This window comes from Sus scrofa, chromosome 18 (assembly GCF_000003025.6).
Source record: "Sus scrofa isolate TJ Tabasco breed Duroc chromosome 18, Sscrofa11.1, whole genome shotgun sequence".
In the NCBI taxonomy this organism is placed as follows: domain Eukaryota; kingdom Metazoa; phylum Chordata; class Mammalia; order Artiodactyla; family Suidae; genus Sus; species Sus scrofa.
The window spans coordinates 42,975,058-42,988,298 of NC_010460.4; the positions used below are offsets into that span (position 1 = coordinate 42,975,058).

Genomic DNA, 13,241 nt, shown 5'->3' on the forward strand with positions numbered 1-13,241 from the left:
TGCCCATTCGCTCAGCAAAGGGGTTGTACTGCACAGTAGTTGAGAACACAGCCTCTGAAATAAACTGCTAGGAACTGAATTCCCTTGCTGTCACTTAGCAGCTGGTAAGTCCCTTAACCTCTCCAAGCTTCAGTATCTGTCCTGTGCAGTGGACATAATACCAGCCCCTACTTCTGTGTGCTTGTTGGGAGGATTAAATACAGTAATCCAAGTAAATGCATAGTGGGTTTAACTATTATTTACTAAGACCATCTCTGATCTAGCAGACAGACAGCAGCCCTTGTCCTTGGTAATGTTCAGTCACATGCCCCACAAATCACATCAGTAGCTTGGGCACAACCATCCAGTGATTTCTAAATCTGTTCATTATCAGAGTCACTTAGGCGTGTTTTTGAAAACTTTAGCCTTGGCCCAAACCTGTTGTATCAGAATCTTTAATGTAGGCTTAGGAATCTGTCAGGGAAGTCTGATCCTCGGACTGGAAAGTTCTAGAACACTGCCCATTCTGGTAGTTTTCTGGTATCTTTCAGGTGTTCCGTTGGCTGAGAACCATCATCATTGTGTGAATATTGGGTGTCAGATCTTTGACTTTGCTGCCAGGGAATCCGTAGCTGTTTGGTTTCATTCCCTTTCCAGCTGAAAATATTTACTTTCCTCTCATTGTTTCAGGAATGTGCGACAGTGATGGTGTCCAGCTAGGGACTGTTTCTTAGATGACTCAGGGGAGAATCCAAGTACCTTTCCTGACCCTTTGGCCAACATCAGTAGATGTTTCTAGCAAGACGTATTGAATTCAGTATTAACTGTGCTTACTTTTTCGTTCAGTCATTTATTCATTCAGCAAGCACTTATTAGGCACCTGCTGTGCACCAAATATTATGCTTGTTGGGTACTAGAGACAGAGTGTGTCCAAGAGAAGAGGTGGCATGAAGGAGACAGAGAGGGAAGCGTCACAGGGGAGGAACTCTTGAGCGCTGGGTCTTGTGAAAAGAGGCATTTGTTAGGTGCTAAAAGCAGGAATGACATTCTGGGTAGAGGGAACAGCATGTGCAAAGGCAGAGAGGCATGAAGCAGCATGGCACCTGTTGCAACTGTGCATCCTGTTGTAGTTTGTTTCCATATATCCTGCACCTTCCTCCCCCACCCCCCTCCCAAATACACACGCCTGGCCTAAGACCACGACTGGCTTCTGCCAGCAAGCCTCAGCTGCCCAGCAGCATTCCAGACAACCCTTCAGGACATGCCATTTGTTTGACCCTTGCTGCTTTCTCCTGATTTTATCTCCCAGTCCTGAACCCTTGGTTCCATGGTTCCCCTCCCACCCCTCTTTTTGGTCCAACAGATCTGGAGCTTTCCTTTCCTCTCCCTGATGTCTGGACCCCCCCTCAACCCTGGTGAACCCTGACCTGACCACTCTCTGCCAGCCCATAGAGAGCCCCACTTGAAAGTGTCTCAAATGCTCTGCCAAGGTCATTGGACATTGTTCTTTAGGGGACAGGAGCCTTTAAAGTAGAGGGTTGAACTGAGGAACACACACACACACACACACACACACACACACACACACACACCTGCCTTGGTCCCCAATGTCCAGATACCTGGTCTAACTGTGCTTAGAGATAGGGCTTCGGGATGCAAGGACATGAAGATAAAGCGATTCTGTTTCCTGGGCTAAAGTACACAGCCTAGAGCAGTTCTGAAAATGAGCTAGAAAATAGCCTTCTAACATCTACAATTGAAAAATTTCAAGTAATTTTAAAAGAAAATTATTCATGCTTAAATTAATTGAAAAGGATATTAAGGGCTTCCTGGAAGACATTCATTTTTCTTTTCTATGGTTAAATGAGCTACATTTCCTACTGTGACTACAGAATTGTCTTATAAAATTTTTTTTCCTCTCCTATTCAACATTTTGGTGTTTCTCTGTAATTGGGCATGCTCAACATTTTGTATTTTTTTCAGCAGGAAGCGTAATTACCTACTCTTGGGTTTGTAGATAATAAAATTGGGGATGTTTTAACTAGCTTCTGCTAATGCTAAAAATATTAGAGAGATATTTGCAGGAAATAGTTTCCGAGCATTGGACTTGCAAAAGATTATGATCAGAGGAGGCTGTGTTATTTATCCTCCCAATTAATGTTAGAAACCAAAGGACACTTTCTTGCTATTGTTCTACTTGCTCCAGCACTTCTTTGCTCACTGCATTAATTACAGATCCTTTTCTCAAAATAGCGTGTTCTCACAGCCCCTTTTTTCCTTCCTCCTTCCTCCCTCTTTCCTCCCTCCCGTCTGATGTGTAAGTTTCAGAGCTGGAAGCAGATGCAAAAGTCAGAGTTAGAGAGGGAGAGATGCAGAAGACCTTTCGTGAATTCTCTTGAGAAGGCAGATTCCATCATATTAACATTCTGTTGAGTCAGCTGGTGCCTCGGTCATCTGTACCAACTGGCTTTAGCGCACAGATTCTGACCTTTGGAGGCCATTGCCTATGCGTAAGCCAGTGTTTGTTAAAACTTCCCTTATGTAAACAATTGTGGTGCAGAGTTCCTGTCGTGGCTCAGTGGTTAACGAATCCGACTAGGCACCATGAGGTTGCGGGTTCGATCCCTGGCCTTGCTCAGTGGGTTAAGGATCTGGCGTTGCCGTGAGTTGTGGTGTGGGTCGTAGACGCGGCTCGAATCCCACATTGCTGTGGCTGTGGCTGTGGTGTAGGCTGGAAGCTAGAGCTCCAATTAGACCCCTAGCCTGGAAACCTCCATATGCCATGGGAAGTGGCCCTAGAAAAGGCAAACAACAAAACAAAACAAAAAAGAATTGTTGTGGGAAAGGGCAGAGAGGTAGCTTCACATTTTGAGACTGTGTCAAGTTCTGAGTCCTGTCGTGTGCAGGAGGCTGTGGGTGCTGGCGGGGGCATCTCTCCCCAGCTCTGTTTTCAGGGAAGTCACGTGGCATCACATAGCTTAAAACGGGCCACAGCAGGTGAGTTTATCCCTCGGACATTGGCGGACACCGTGAATTAGGGTTCCTTGTTTTCATCACCAAGGGCCCCGCCCCCACCTCTGAGAAAACACACAAATACTCAAGATACAGGATCGATAAAGCACGAGGAGAGAATTAAACATTTTTTCATTTTAAATATTACAAGGCTCTTTCCCAATCCATTTCTTTAGTTGCATCAATCTGTGTACTTTAGCCTGGGAGACAGAATAGAGGCAGTTCTAGGAAAACAGGGTGTTTGACCTATTTTAATGGCAAGGAGCTGGGGAGATGCAAAGGACCTGGGGTGTGTGTGTGTGTGTGTTCGTTCGTTCCTCTTCTCCCAGGCTACATTGTATCAGCTGAGACCAGCTCATCTGGTTCATTCAAGTGTTAGTGACAAGTGGCACCTTTTTGTTATTGGAGATAAGGTTTGGGCCATAGACACTGTTTGTGTAAATGCAGCCCCTGGAGGTGTGCAGGGGGTAGGGGTGTGGGAGAGGAGTCGGGGTTGGGGGTGGAGGTGACAGCCTGCAGGGACAGACACAGAGCTGAGGGCCTGTATATAATAGCTCCCCCTCGATCTCGTACCCAGTTCTCCCAACACTCTCTTTGCCTTCTCTCCTACCCCGTGCTTTTGACTTTTCAACCTCCCTGGAGGATCTGGGTCCAGCCCTAAGGGTGTCTCATGCTCCAAACTACTAGTTCCCTTTCCCTCTAGATAGAAAAACCCCTTCACGGATAGGTCTGCTCTCAGCCAGATGTGGCTCTGACTGTGTGATTACAGTGACTCCCCGTGTGTCTGGTCTGAGCGATGGATGCCTGCAATTGAGAGAAACTGGTGTTTGGGGCTCTTTTGGGGTTGGTTCAAAGGTTAGCAGATTCCTCCAAGCAGGAGCCTTTGTGCTGCTCTGTTCGGTGCCAGCAGACCTCCTCGCCCCTACCAGGGGACCCCAGGGTGTGGGACAAACCTGGTGTGGTCGCCCGGGGAGTTTCTGCACCTTCAGTAAGAACAGAGCCATGTTTGAAGCCAGAAGTGTAAACTGGCCACGGATACTAACATTCTAAATCCCAAAGCACAAAGGCTATCTTCCTTTTCTGCAGTAGCAGGATGTATGTATATGAAAAACAAAACAAAACGAAAAAACACAGAAGGAGAGAAGAGTGAGAGGTAGTGGGGAGGGGGGAATGACTTTAGATTTAGAAGTTCTGAATTTAGTTCTGTATCTGGCGTGGATTAGGAATGTGCCTGGGGACAAGGCACGGAGCCTCTGGGAGCCTCAGTCAGCTCACCTGTAAAGTGGGACAGAAGCTTTTGCCCTGCCTTGTTCATTGCTATATCCCTAGTCCCCAGAATAGTACCTGATACTCAACACTGGACCCGTATTGACTGACTGATTGAATGAAATCCATGAGTACTGAATGAAAAAAAGCTCTTTGAAAATGAACACCACAAAATGTTAGACTCTTTCATGATAATTTTGTTTTCCTTCCAAAGGAAGAAAGAAATGAGAGGAAAATAGGGTTTTTTACTCTGGCTTGATGCATCCAGCTCAGAGTTTTAGACAGAAATAAAAAGGGCAGAGCAGGCAGAGCTGCCTCCAGTGAAGACCGGTTCTAGGCTGTGGCTCGGGGGTCACCCTGGGCTAAAATCCTGCAGACCCTGAGACAGACCTTGCGAGCCTGTACTGTTCATGTCAGCCCTCTCTGTGCCTCAGACCTTCCGTCCGTCTCAGTGAGAGCTGGCAGGTGCAGCGACGGGGTCTCCTTGAGCCTCACTCATGGTTTCCTTGGTTTAACTGTCCTTCACGAGGGGCCCCAGAGGGGAGCTCAGCCACCCTGAAACCTCCTCGTTAACCAGCTGCTAGGCTGACCTCTGCCGTCGGAAGCCCTTCCCCATTGGGGTCTATCATCCTGTATTCCTGTCACACCACACCACAGGGGCGCTGGGGGACAGGGCGAGTTCTGGGGCAGGTGACTTCTCTCAAGGTCCGTCTGCGAGGCCGCTCTGAGGACAGAGCAGAATCAGCTTTCTGGAGCCCTCTCAGCTGTGTCCTGCATCAGAGCCATCCCCGGGCTGCTCTGGGGGACCCCTCACGGGCGATGAAGCGGTGTGGTTGAAGACAGGCATCCCCCCGGCCCGGAGGTGCCTGGGCGCCCGGAGGTGCATGGCTTTGATTCAGCGGTGTCTTTCTAGGTACAGAGTTAGGCTTTCTGCTCTTTCCCCAGTGTTCACCATTGACTTGGGATCCCAGGATGCCTTTCCTTAGATGCAGAGCTGTTTTTTTGGGGGGTATGCATCTAGGGGGACTGTGTTGATATGTGTTCAGGTATGCGCAAGTACACACACGCACACACACACACACTCAGCCATGGCCCCAAAGGTACCTCCCTCCTGCCAAAAGAGCTGCATCAAAGAGTTCTTGCACGGGCCACCCCTTGGCCCTCGGCTGTCCTCTCACCCAACCAGATTCTTTTCTCTGTGGGGTGCCCTCTCTGGAGCCTTTGGGATTCTTTTTTTTTTTTTTTTTTTTTTTTGTCATCTACCCTAATCTGTCCCCTCCCTGAGTCTGCCAGAGATATTCCAAACATTTGCAAATAAGGTAGACCCTTAAAAAAAGAAAGATGGGGTCTCACACCCCATCTTTGCAGGAGGTCCGTTTTCACAGACCGTGGCAGAGAGAGACCAGCTCAGGGCGGTGGCCCATTGCGCCCTTCTCTCAAACGCTGTGTGTCTATTTGCCTTATTTTATGTAACTGAAAGGGACTCTCAAATGGCCTTTGCAGAACAAAGCTGGTCTGTTTCGATGTCTCCTTGCTCTACATAGAGGAATGTGCAGCTTATGAACAGCAGTTCGTTTTCCTAAAATGGTTACCGAAACATGCAGGTGTGACTCTGGCTGAGCACCCCCACCCCCGCCGCCACCCCCGCAAGCGGGCTCAGGGCATGCTTTTGCTGAAGGGTCAGCCGCTGGTGTCCTCAAGCCACCTCTCTTTCTCTCCAGGTCCATATTCAAGCCTTTCATCTTTGTCGATGATGTAAAACTCGTCCCCAAAGCACAGTCTCCCTGCTTTGGGGACAACGACCCGGCCAGAAAGGAGCCCCGGTTCCAGGAGAAGCCAGACCGCCGGCACGAGCTGTACAAGGCCCACGAGTGGGCTCGGGCCATCATCGAGAGTGACGAGGTGAGCCTGGCCGTGGCCCTAGGGGGGTGGCGAGGTGGCCTGAAGCGAGGCAGGGGGATCATTGGCAAACCTCCAGCAAGTCAGCCCCCAGGGACCCAGGCTCCCAAGCCCCTCCTGTGACTTTAGTGGTATTTGCTCCATCCAGTCTCTCGAAAGCCAACCAAACCAAGCCACTGCTTTCGATGTTGTTCTAGAACTCAGTGGGCTAAGAGTAGCTCTCTTTCATCTACTGTTGACCTGGGAATAATAGAAATGTGCAGTTCTCGTTGGGAAAACTGCTTTTCTGCTGTGAAAAATTGTTTGAATGCTTCTGGGCCTAAAAAGTTGCCCCTGATGGTGACACTTTAGGATGCAGTCATTTGCTGTTTTTAAAAAAGGAATTCTTCAAAAAAGTTCTGGAGGTGGACGGTGATGGTTGAACAACAGTACGAATGTATTTATGCCAGGCACTCTCCACTTCTCAGTGGTTAAAGTGGCCCATTTTTTTTACGTTACGTATATTTTTCTTCACAAAAAAGCCTTTTTAAAAAAGTTCCTACTTTTGAAATAGTTATTCTCCAAAGGGCAACCCTCCCTCCTCAATCCTTTTTGGTTAATGAAGTTACAAGACATCAGTTCAAACAAGACAAACGCTCAGTATATGCCCACAGCAGCCATTCGCGATGGGCTAGCCCAGAAAACCAAAGCCTCTCCTTTGCCGAAGGAAGTAGGAGGGAACGGGGTTGGTAGATGTTCATCTGCTTCCCACGGGCATTGAGCACCTTGTAAAGGTCCGGTTTGTCCTGAAGAAAGGGGCATCTTATAAGAACATTGGTGCGTGCCTTTCGCATCGATAGAGGAAGAACAATGTGTTTGAAATAGGCAGGTATGGAGTTCCCGTCGTGGCTCAGTGATTAATGAATCCGACTAGGAACCATGAGGTTGTGGGTTCGATCCCCGGCCCTGCTTAGTGGGTTAAGGATCCGGTGTTGCTGTGAGCTGTGGTGTAGGTCGCAGACGTGGCTTGGATCCCAAGTTGCTGTGGCTGCGGAGTAGGCTGGTGGCTACAGCTCTGATTCCACCTCTAGCCTGGGAACCTCCACATGCCTCTGTGCGCGGCTTCCTAAAAAGACAAAAAAAAAAAACCCAGGAAATCCAAGTGAATTCAGAAAGTATCTCTGAGAAGGGCAGTCTCCCTGTTTACAGAACTCGCTCTTCTGTGCCCAGAAGTGGCCATTCTGACATGTAAATCACACAGCTATTTGACACCGTCCTTCCTCCCCTGTGTTTCTGGGGCACCGTGATGCTGCCGCCGCACCGCGGGGAGCTCAGTCCAGGGCGGCCCTCACTGGTTCCTGACAGTGCGTGTTTTTGACGGTGGCCGACACGAAGCCCCAGGAGGGTAAAAACGCCACTTCCTGGTGCACGGTTTTGTGGATATTTGGTAACGGAAGGCAGAGGTGGAAAGGGCCGTGTGTTCTGAGATGACCTACACAAAATTCCAGCAGAGACGGATGAGGCTGGGTGGACTTTGCGCTTGAGAAAGGACCATTGGTTTGAGTGAAGGCAGCATTAGGAAGTGATGGATGGGTGGTGACAGTGGCTTCTCTGTTCTGGGACCAATTGGGCCTCTGGAAACTTTTCACTGTCATCCGCTGTACATGAGTGATTCCCACTTGGAAGAAGAGATCGCACCACCTCAGAAGAAACGTACGTTGGGGATAGCCCTGTCGCATGCTTATTCATTGATCCATGTGATCATCCACTGTCGGAGTTCCCGGTGACCTCGCCGTTAAGGGCTCAGCATTGTCACTGCTGCGGCGCAGGTTCAGTCCTTGGCCTTGGAGCTTTTGTATGCTGTGAGCACAGCCAAAAAAAAAAAAAGAGCGAGAGAGAGAAACGTTATTGATAGAGTTCTCACAGTGGTGCAGTGAGTTAAGAATCTGCTTGCAGTGACTCAGGTTGCTGCAGAGGTGTGGGTTCGACCCCTGGCTGGGCATAGTAGGTTAAAGCATTCGGCTGCAGCTGTGGCTTGGATTCAGTCTCTGGCCGGGAACTTCCATATGCCAGTAGTGTGGCTATAAAATTTTTTTTCTTTTAAGAAGAGACATTATTGGGAGTGCGTCCTCTGTCCCAGGCCCTGGAGGTTAGAGCTAAGCCCAGTTCTCACTCCTCAGGAGGTCGGGGTCTCATGGGGAACACCGGCAAGTAGACGGACCATCACCAGACAGGAAGTGAGCAACTGTGGCAGAAGGAAAGGCCCTGGACTGTGGGAGCCCAGAGGAAAGGCCTTCGAAGGGGCCTGAAGATGGGTGCAAGCCGCCCACGTGTTTTAGGGGGCGGGGGGGCAGGGTTGCCTGTGCAGTGCCCAGGAGGAGTGCCGGGGGTGGAGGACTGCCACTAATTCGGTCCGGCGAGGAGGAAGGAGATGTGGGGGGGGGCATGGCGAGAGTGAGATGAGCAAGCCTCGCAGGTCACGAAGGGCCATTGGGAGCCCGGGTTTCCAGGCAGAGCAGTGACCTGCCCACATCGCATCGGGCGGCCCCTGTGGCAGTGCCGTGGGAAACCGACTGGATGGGGTGGGCAGGCCCTGGGGGGCTTTCGGCAGCCATGGCAATGGCGCTGTCTCTGTGCGTCCCCAGGAGCGAGGTCAGAAGCTGAGGACGACCATGCTGGACCTGGAGCAGCAAGGCCTGGAGGCCATGGAGGAGCTCCTGAGCAGCTCTGCCCCCCTGGACCCCGCCGAAGTGGCGGACCTCTTCTATGACTGCGTCGACACGGAGATTAAGTTCTTTAAGTGAAGTAAGCATTCGCTGTCTCCTTCTTACCGAAAACTTCCCACCTGACCACACTACCAGCAAGACAAACCACTCTCCCGTCTGAGTAAAACGAGAACCTTCCGATGTGTCCAAGTCACGCTGTTCCCTTGTGTTCTGCCTCGAATCTCAAAGCGCCCCCCTCCTCCTGCAGTGTAGACCCCCCTCCTCTGCGGTGTAACCTGTATCCCATTTGCCTGTTGTGCGAGTGTATGACTACCTGTGGATCTTCAGCTGCTCTTATTGTGTTTCAGTGACAATGGACCCATGAGCCTTTTCATGGGAGACCCAAAGTCCATCAAGCCTTGAGAGACAGGCCAAGTTTGCAGAGAAGGCAAACGCTTTTCAAGTCTTACTCCTTCTCTCAGTAGCGGTTTCTTTCAGGTGAACAAAAAGCATTTCTTTGTCCGGCCCAGGGCTCCCATGTGCCTGCTGGGGGGAGCCCCTGGCCTCCCTCTCACTAGGCGCCTGCCCGTGATGCAAACGTCTCCAGCTGGGTCTGGGACGGAATAAGGGGGGCTCCGCTGCAGGCCCCGGCCACCCTGCTGCCGGGGATCCGAAAGAACCCGGCTTCTGTGCACTGTGCTTGCGTGTGTGGGTGCGCGGACTCCCGGCCGGCTTCCTCCGTGGGAGCGGGGACCCGCCCGCTTTAGAGATGCAGAGGCAGCCGCGCCAGGATGGCCCCGGACCACGGCGTGGCTGCCGCCCGCGGATGTGGCGGTGTCCAGAATTGATCCTGGGCCTGGCCGCCGCCATCTAGTTTAGGATTAATTAAATGGCCCCGGGGCAGAGTTCCACTCCACAAAGCTGCAAATTTCTCCGCTAATGAGGGAGAGAAAAGGAGACGCTCTTGGCTGTTTAGATGGGAGTTAAAGTAGCTGGAATCTGAGCAGCCTCCCCATTATCTTAGCAGAGACTTTAATTAAACTGATTTGTTTCCCACGTCGTGTGCGCGTGAAGGATTTGGGTCACCAGCAGAGCCCAGAAAGGCGTGCGAGGAGGACCAGATGGGCCCAGCCCTGGGAAGACAGAGGGCAGCGAGGGTGCAGATGGATGGAGAAGCATTTCACTCCCGGGTAACAGGCCCACCCCTGCCCTGGCTGCCTGGCCTGTTCCATCCCACAGCGCCTGGGAGGAAGCACCTGGCTTTGCCTGGTCCTTGGCTTTATGCCTCAGGCCCGGCAGGTGTCCCAGGGGCCGCCTTCAGACTGGCAGCTGAAGTGGGCAGGTGGTGGGGGTGGGGGTGGGCTTACCTCCAGCTATTGAGACTCTCCACCACTCTTGACATAGAAAGGGGCGGAGATGACGAGTGTGTGTTAACACGGCAGCTGGTGGTGGGACAGCGGCTTCATTGCTCCAGCCTCCCCTGTACCATAAGGGCCTCATTAACTGCATCGTCAATAGGCATTTGCACATGAAAATACTGTGAGTGCCAGTTGTCTTGGAAGTGACTTAGAGTCAGTGACTCCTTCTCCACAGCAGGTTAGCAAAGGCCACGCGAGCTGGAAGGGACTCAGGCCCCAGGCACAGATGTGGACACTGAGGGTCACAGGTTTCACTGGAACAAATCTTTTTTTCTACTAACTCCCTTGTGAGGGTGTGGGCCTAAGAGCATGGTGAGCTTTCTGCCCAGCAGTTCTGCAGATTCTATATGTAAAGTCACCGACGACGAGCAGGGAGAGGTGGGAGGAATATTTGAGCTGATGGAGTGAACAGCACCCGTTCACAGTGGCTTAGAGTTGCTGCGTTTCGTCCAGGTTTGGCCTGGGCTCTCCCTGCGGATGAACTCAGGTCTCCTCTTAGGTGGGGGCCGTTCTCAGAGCATCTGTGTACAGCTGCTGAGCAGGGAAGGGTGAGGTTTGAGGATGATGTAGGTACCTCAGCCCCTCCGAAGCCCACCTGCCGAAAGCCGCTCTAAAATCTCACCATAGGAGCTCCCTGGTTAAGGATCCAGTATTGTCACTGCTGTGGCTTGGGTCACTGCTGTGGCATGGGTTTGATCCCTGGCCGGGGAATTTCCGCATGATAAACAAAGTAAAAATTTCCACCACGTGGTCTCACCTCTGTGTGTTATGGAAACATTTCATCAGACCTGGCATGTCTGAGATACCCTAGGGGTTTGACCAAAAGAAGTCTAGTGAGAATAAATTACACAGAGGCCTGCTTTCATTATTATGGGCCAAAGAAAGGTCATGGATAACCCAGACAGACTTATGCCCTTACCCAGCCACTGTGCAGCGGGAAAAATGCTGGCTATTTCAGCTGTTAGGGACATTGACCTCAGTCCAGCAACCCAGGGAGAGTGAGAGTTGAGAGCAGTCTAATTGAGAGTTGCCGTGGCGGACGCTGATACATCACAATTGTGGTGCCACTGTTTTACCACTAGAGGGCGTGGCAGCCCTTCCGTGGCACAGCCTGGCAGACGCTCAACAGGGCTGGGATCCTTCCATTAGGCTTGTACACAGGTCTTCTGTGTACAGCTAAAACCCAAATAATCGTGGTGGACCGGTTCTTCGTGCGTTGGGATTTGTGGGTAAAGACAAGAAGAGGGCAAAGAATCTGCTGATGTGGCTGTACTCGCTTCTAGTGACTTAGATTAACAGCTTGAAATACGTAGTTGGATTTTGAGTGCACTGTTGCAGGGGAGATGTTTGTTTCTAAATGCTCCTAACAGACTCTGCTTTTGGAAAATGCTTATCATTACATGGATGCCTTCTTGACCAGGGATTGCTTTTCTGAAGGCAGTATGGGGAAAGTGAATGTTCAGGATGAACAATGAAAATCATGTTTAAAGGTCAGTATGTAAATAGCCTCCTAGCATACCTTGTGTGTATCCATTAAGACTTGGGGGAGGGTCAGGGGCTGTGCATGCCTTGTGCAGAAAGAAGACACGGCCGTGAAGGACAGAGTCTTTTCCGATCCCCCGCGTCCCACACCAAACATAAATAAGGTGGTTAGTTTTGGTTAGTAAGTGGGATTCACCATGGATGAAGGCTCATACCAGGGAGGGGCAGAAGCCCCAGTAAATTAGCAAAGCAGAAGTAGTACCTCTTTCGCTTTCGGAGGCGGTTTGGAATTTTAGGTGTATACTTGAAACTATGGTGATTTAGTGCCCTGTAACCTAAGACAGTGTTATTATTAGAGCCCTTCTGATAAGTGCTCTCCCAGAGCAGGTGTATGCCTATTAGACATTAGCAGTGAAGTTCCTTCACTATTGGGTGAATTATTACATATAAAAATAATTATCAACCAGGCAAACTACTTTGCTGCCTGATGTCATCCCACATGGGTACAGGTGTTACACAGCTCTGCCTGGCCCAGCAGGAAAGCCAGATGGGACCAGTGTGTCTGTTACGAAATCACTAACTGCATACCTGACTGACAGGCAGGCAGGTCATTTCTGGGGAAGGTCTCCAGCTGGGCTCAGCTTTGGGAGGAAGCACACAGAGGAAGGAGGGAAGGGAAGCCACCAAGCTGGCCGGTCCTCTCTGGAGGGGGAGGGGTGGCAGGTCACGTGACCTGCAGGCCATCACTGCCTTGTGCTTCCTTGCTGCCATGGCATTTCATTCCACACGCTCCTAAGTCCCAGATCCCCTCCTACGGTTTGTATCACATGTGCTTCTTCTGATTGAATCCAGATGTCCCGAGACGTCAAGGCTGATTTCTCGTGGGGATGTATCTGTACGTGTTTGCGGTCATGCTGTGAGAAGTTAAATGTGTGAGCTGGAAAATGCTATGGGCAGAGAATAATAAAAAGGAAAGTCTTCCTGTTTTCCTGCAGTGGGAACTGACTGTGTAGTCTTAACAGCCTTTTGTACAAATATCTGCAAACCAGATAACTTCCCCATCCAGCGCTTGTTCTTGGAATTGTGTCTAAATACATCCAGCATACAATAAAAAAAATACTGAAATGAATGCCCTGTGTCCTTGCGTATGAGTAAGTGAATAAGTGTGGGTGTCGGTCACAACATGGGAAATGCATCAAGGGGATGTTATTTTCTGGCTGGAATTTTTGGCAAAGTCAACCAGTTCAGCATTTCCTCCGTTTATCCATTCCGTGGATAAAATCACTCTTTAAAATAAGCACAAAACCGTAAGATACCACTTGACACCCATCAGGATGGTTACTATTTAAAAAAGGAAAATAAATGTTGGTAAGGATATGGAGAAATTGTAACTCTGCGCACTGTTGGCGGGAACATAAAACGGGGCAGCTGATATGGAAACTAGTATGGAGATTCCTCCAAAAAAATTAAAAGTAGAATTAGCATATAATCCAGCAATTTT

The 13,241-nt window shown here is 50.3% G+C and overlaps 1 protein-coding gene across 4 annotated transcripts in view; it reads left to right on the forward strand.

Annotated features, from left to right (window-relative positions):
* The window catches only part of SCRN1 (secernin 1), a 63,320-nt gene extending 50,451 nt beyond the window's left edge, over positions 1–12,869 (forward strand). For all 4 annotated transcript variants that reach the window (XM_021078608.1, XM_003134812.4, XM_021078609.1 and 1 more), the window contains exons 7-8: positions 5,979–6,159; positions 8,781–12,869. In XM_021078608.1, the coding sequence (XP_020934267.1) occupies positions 5,979–6,159; positions 8,781–8,939 (340 nt within the window). In that variant the 3' untranslated portion in view covers positions 8,940–12,869. The remainder of the gene's footprint in view (positions 1–5,978; positions 6,160–8,780) is intronic.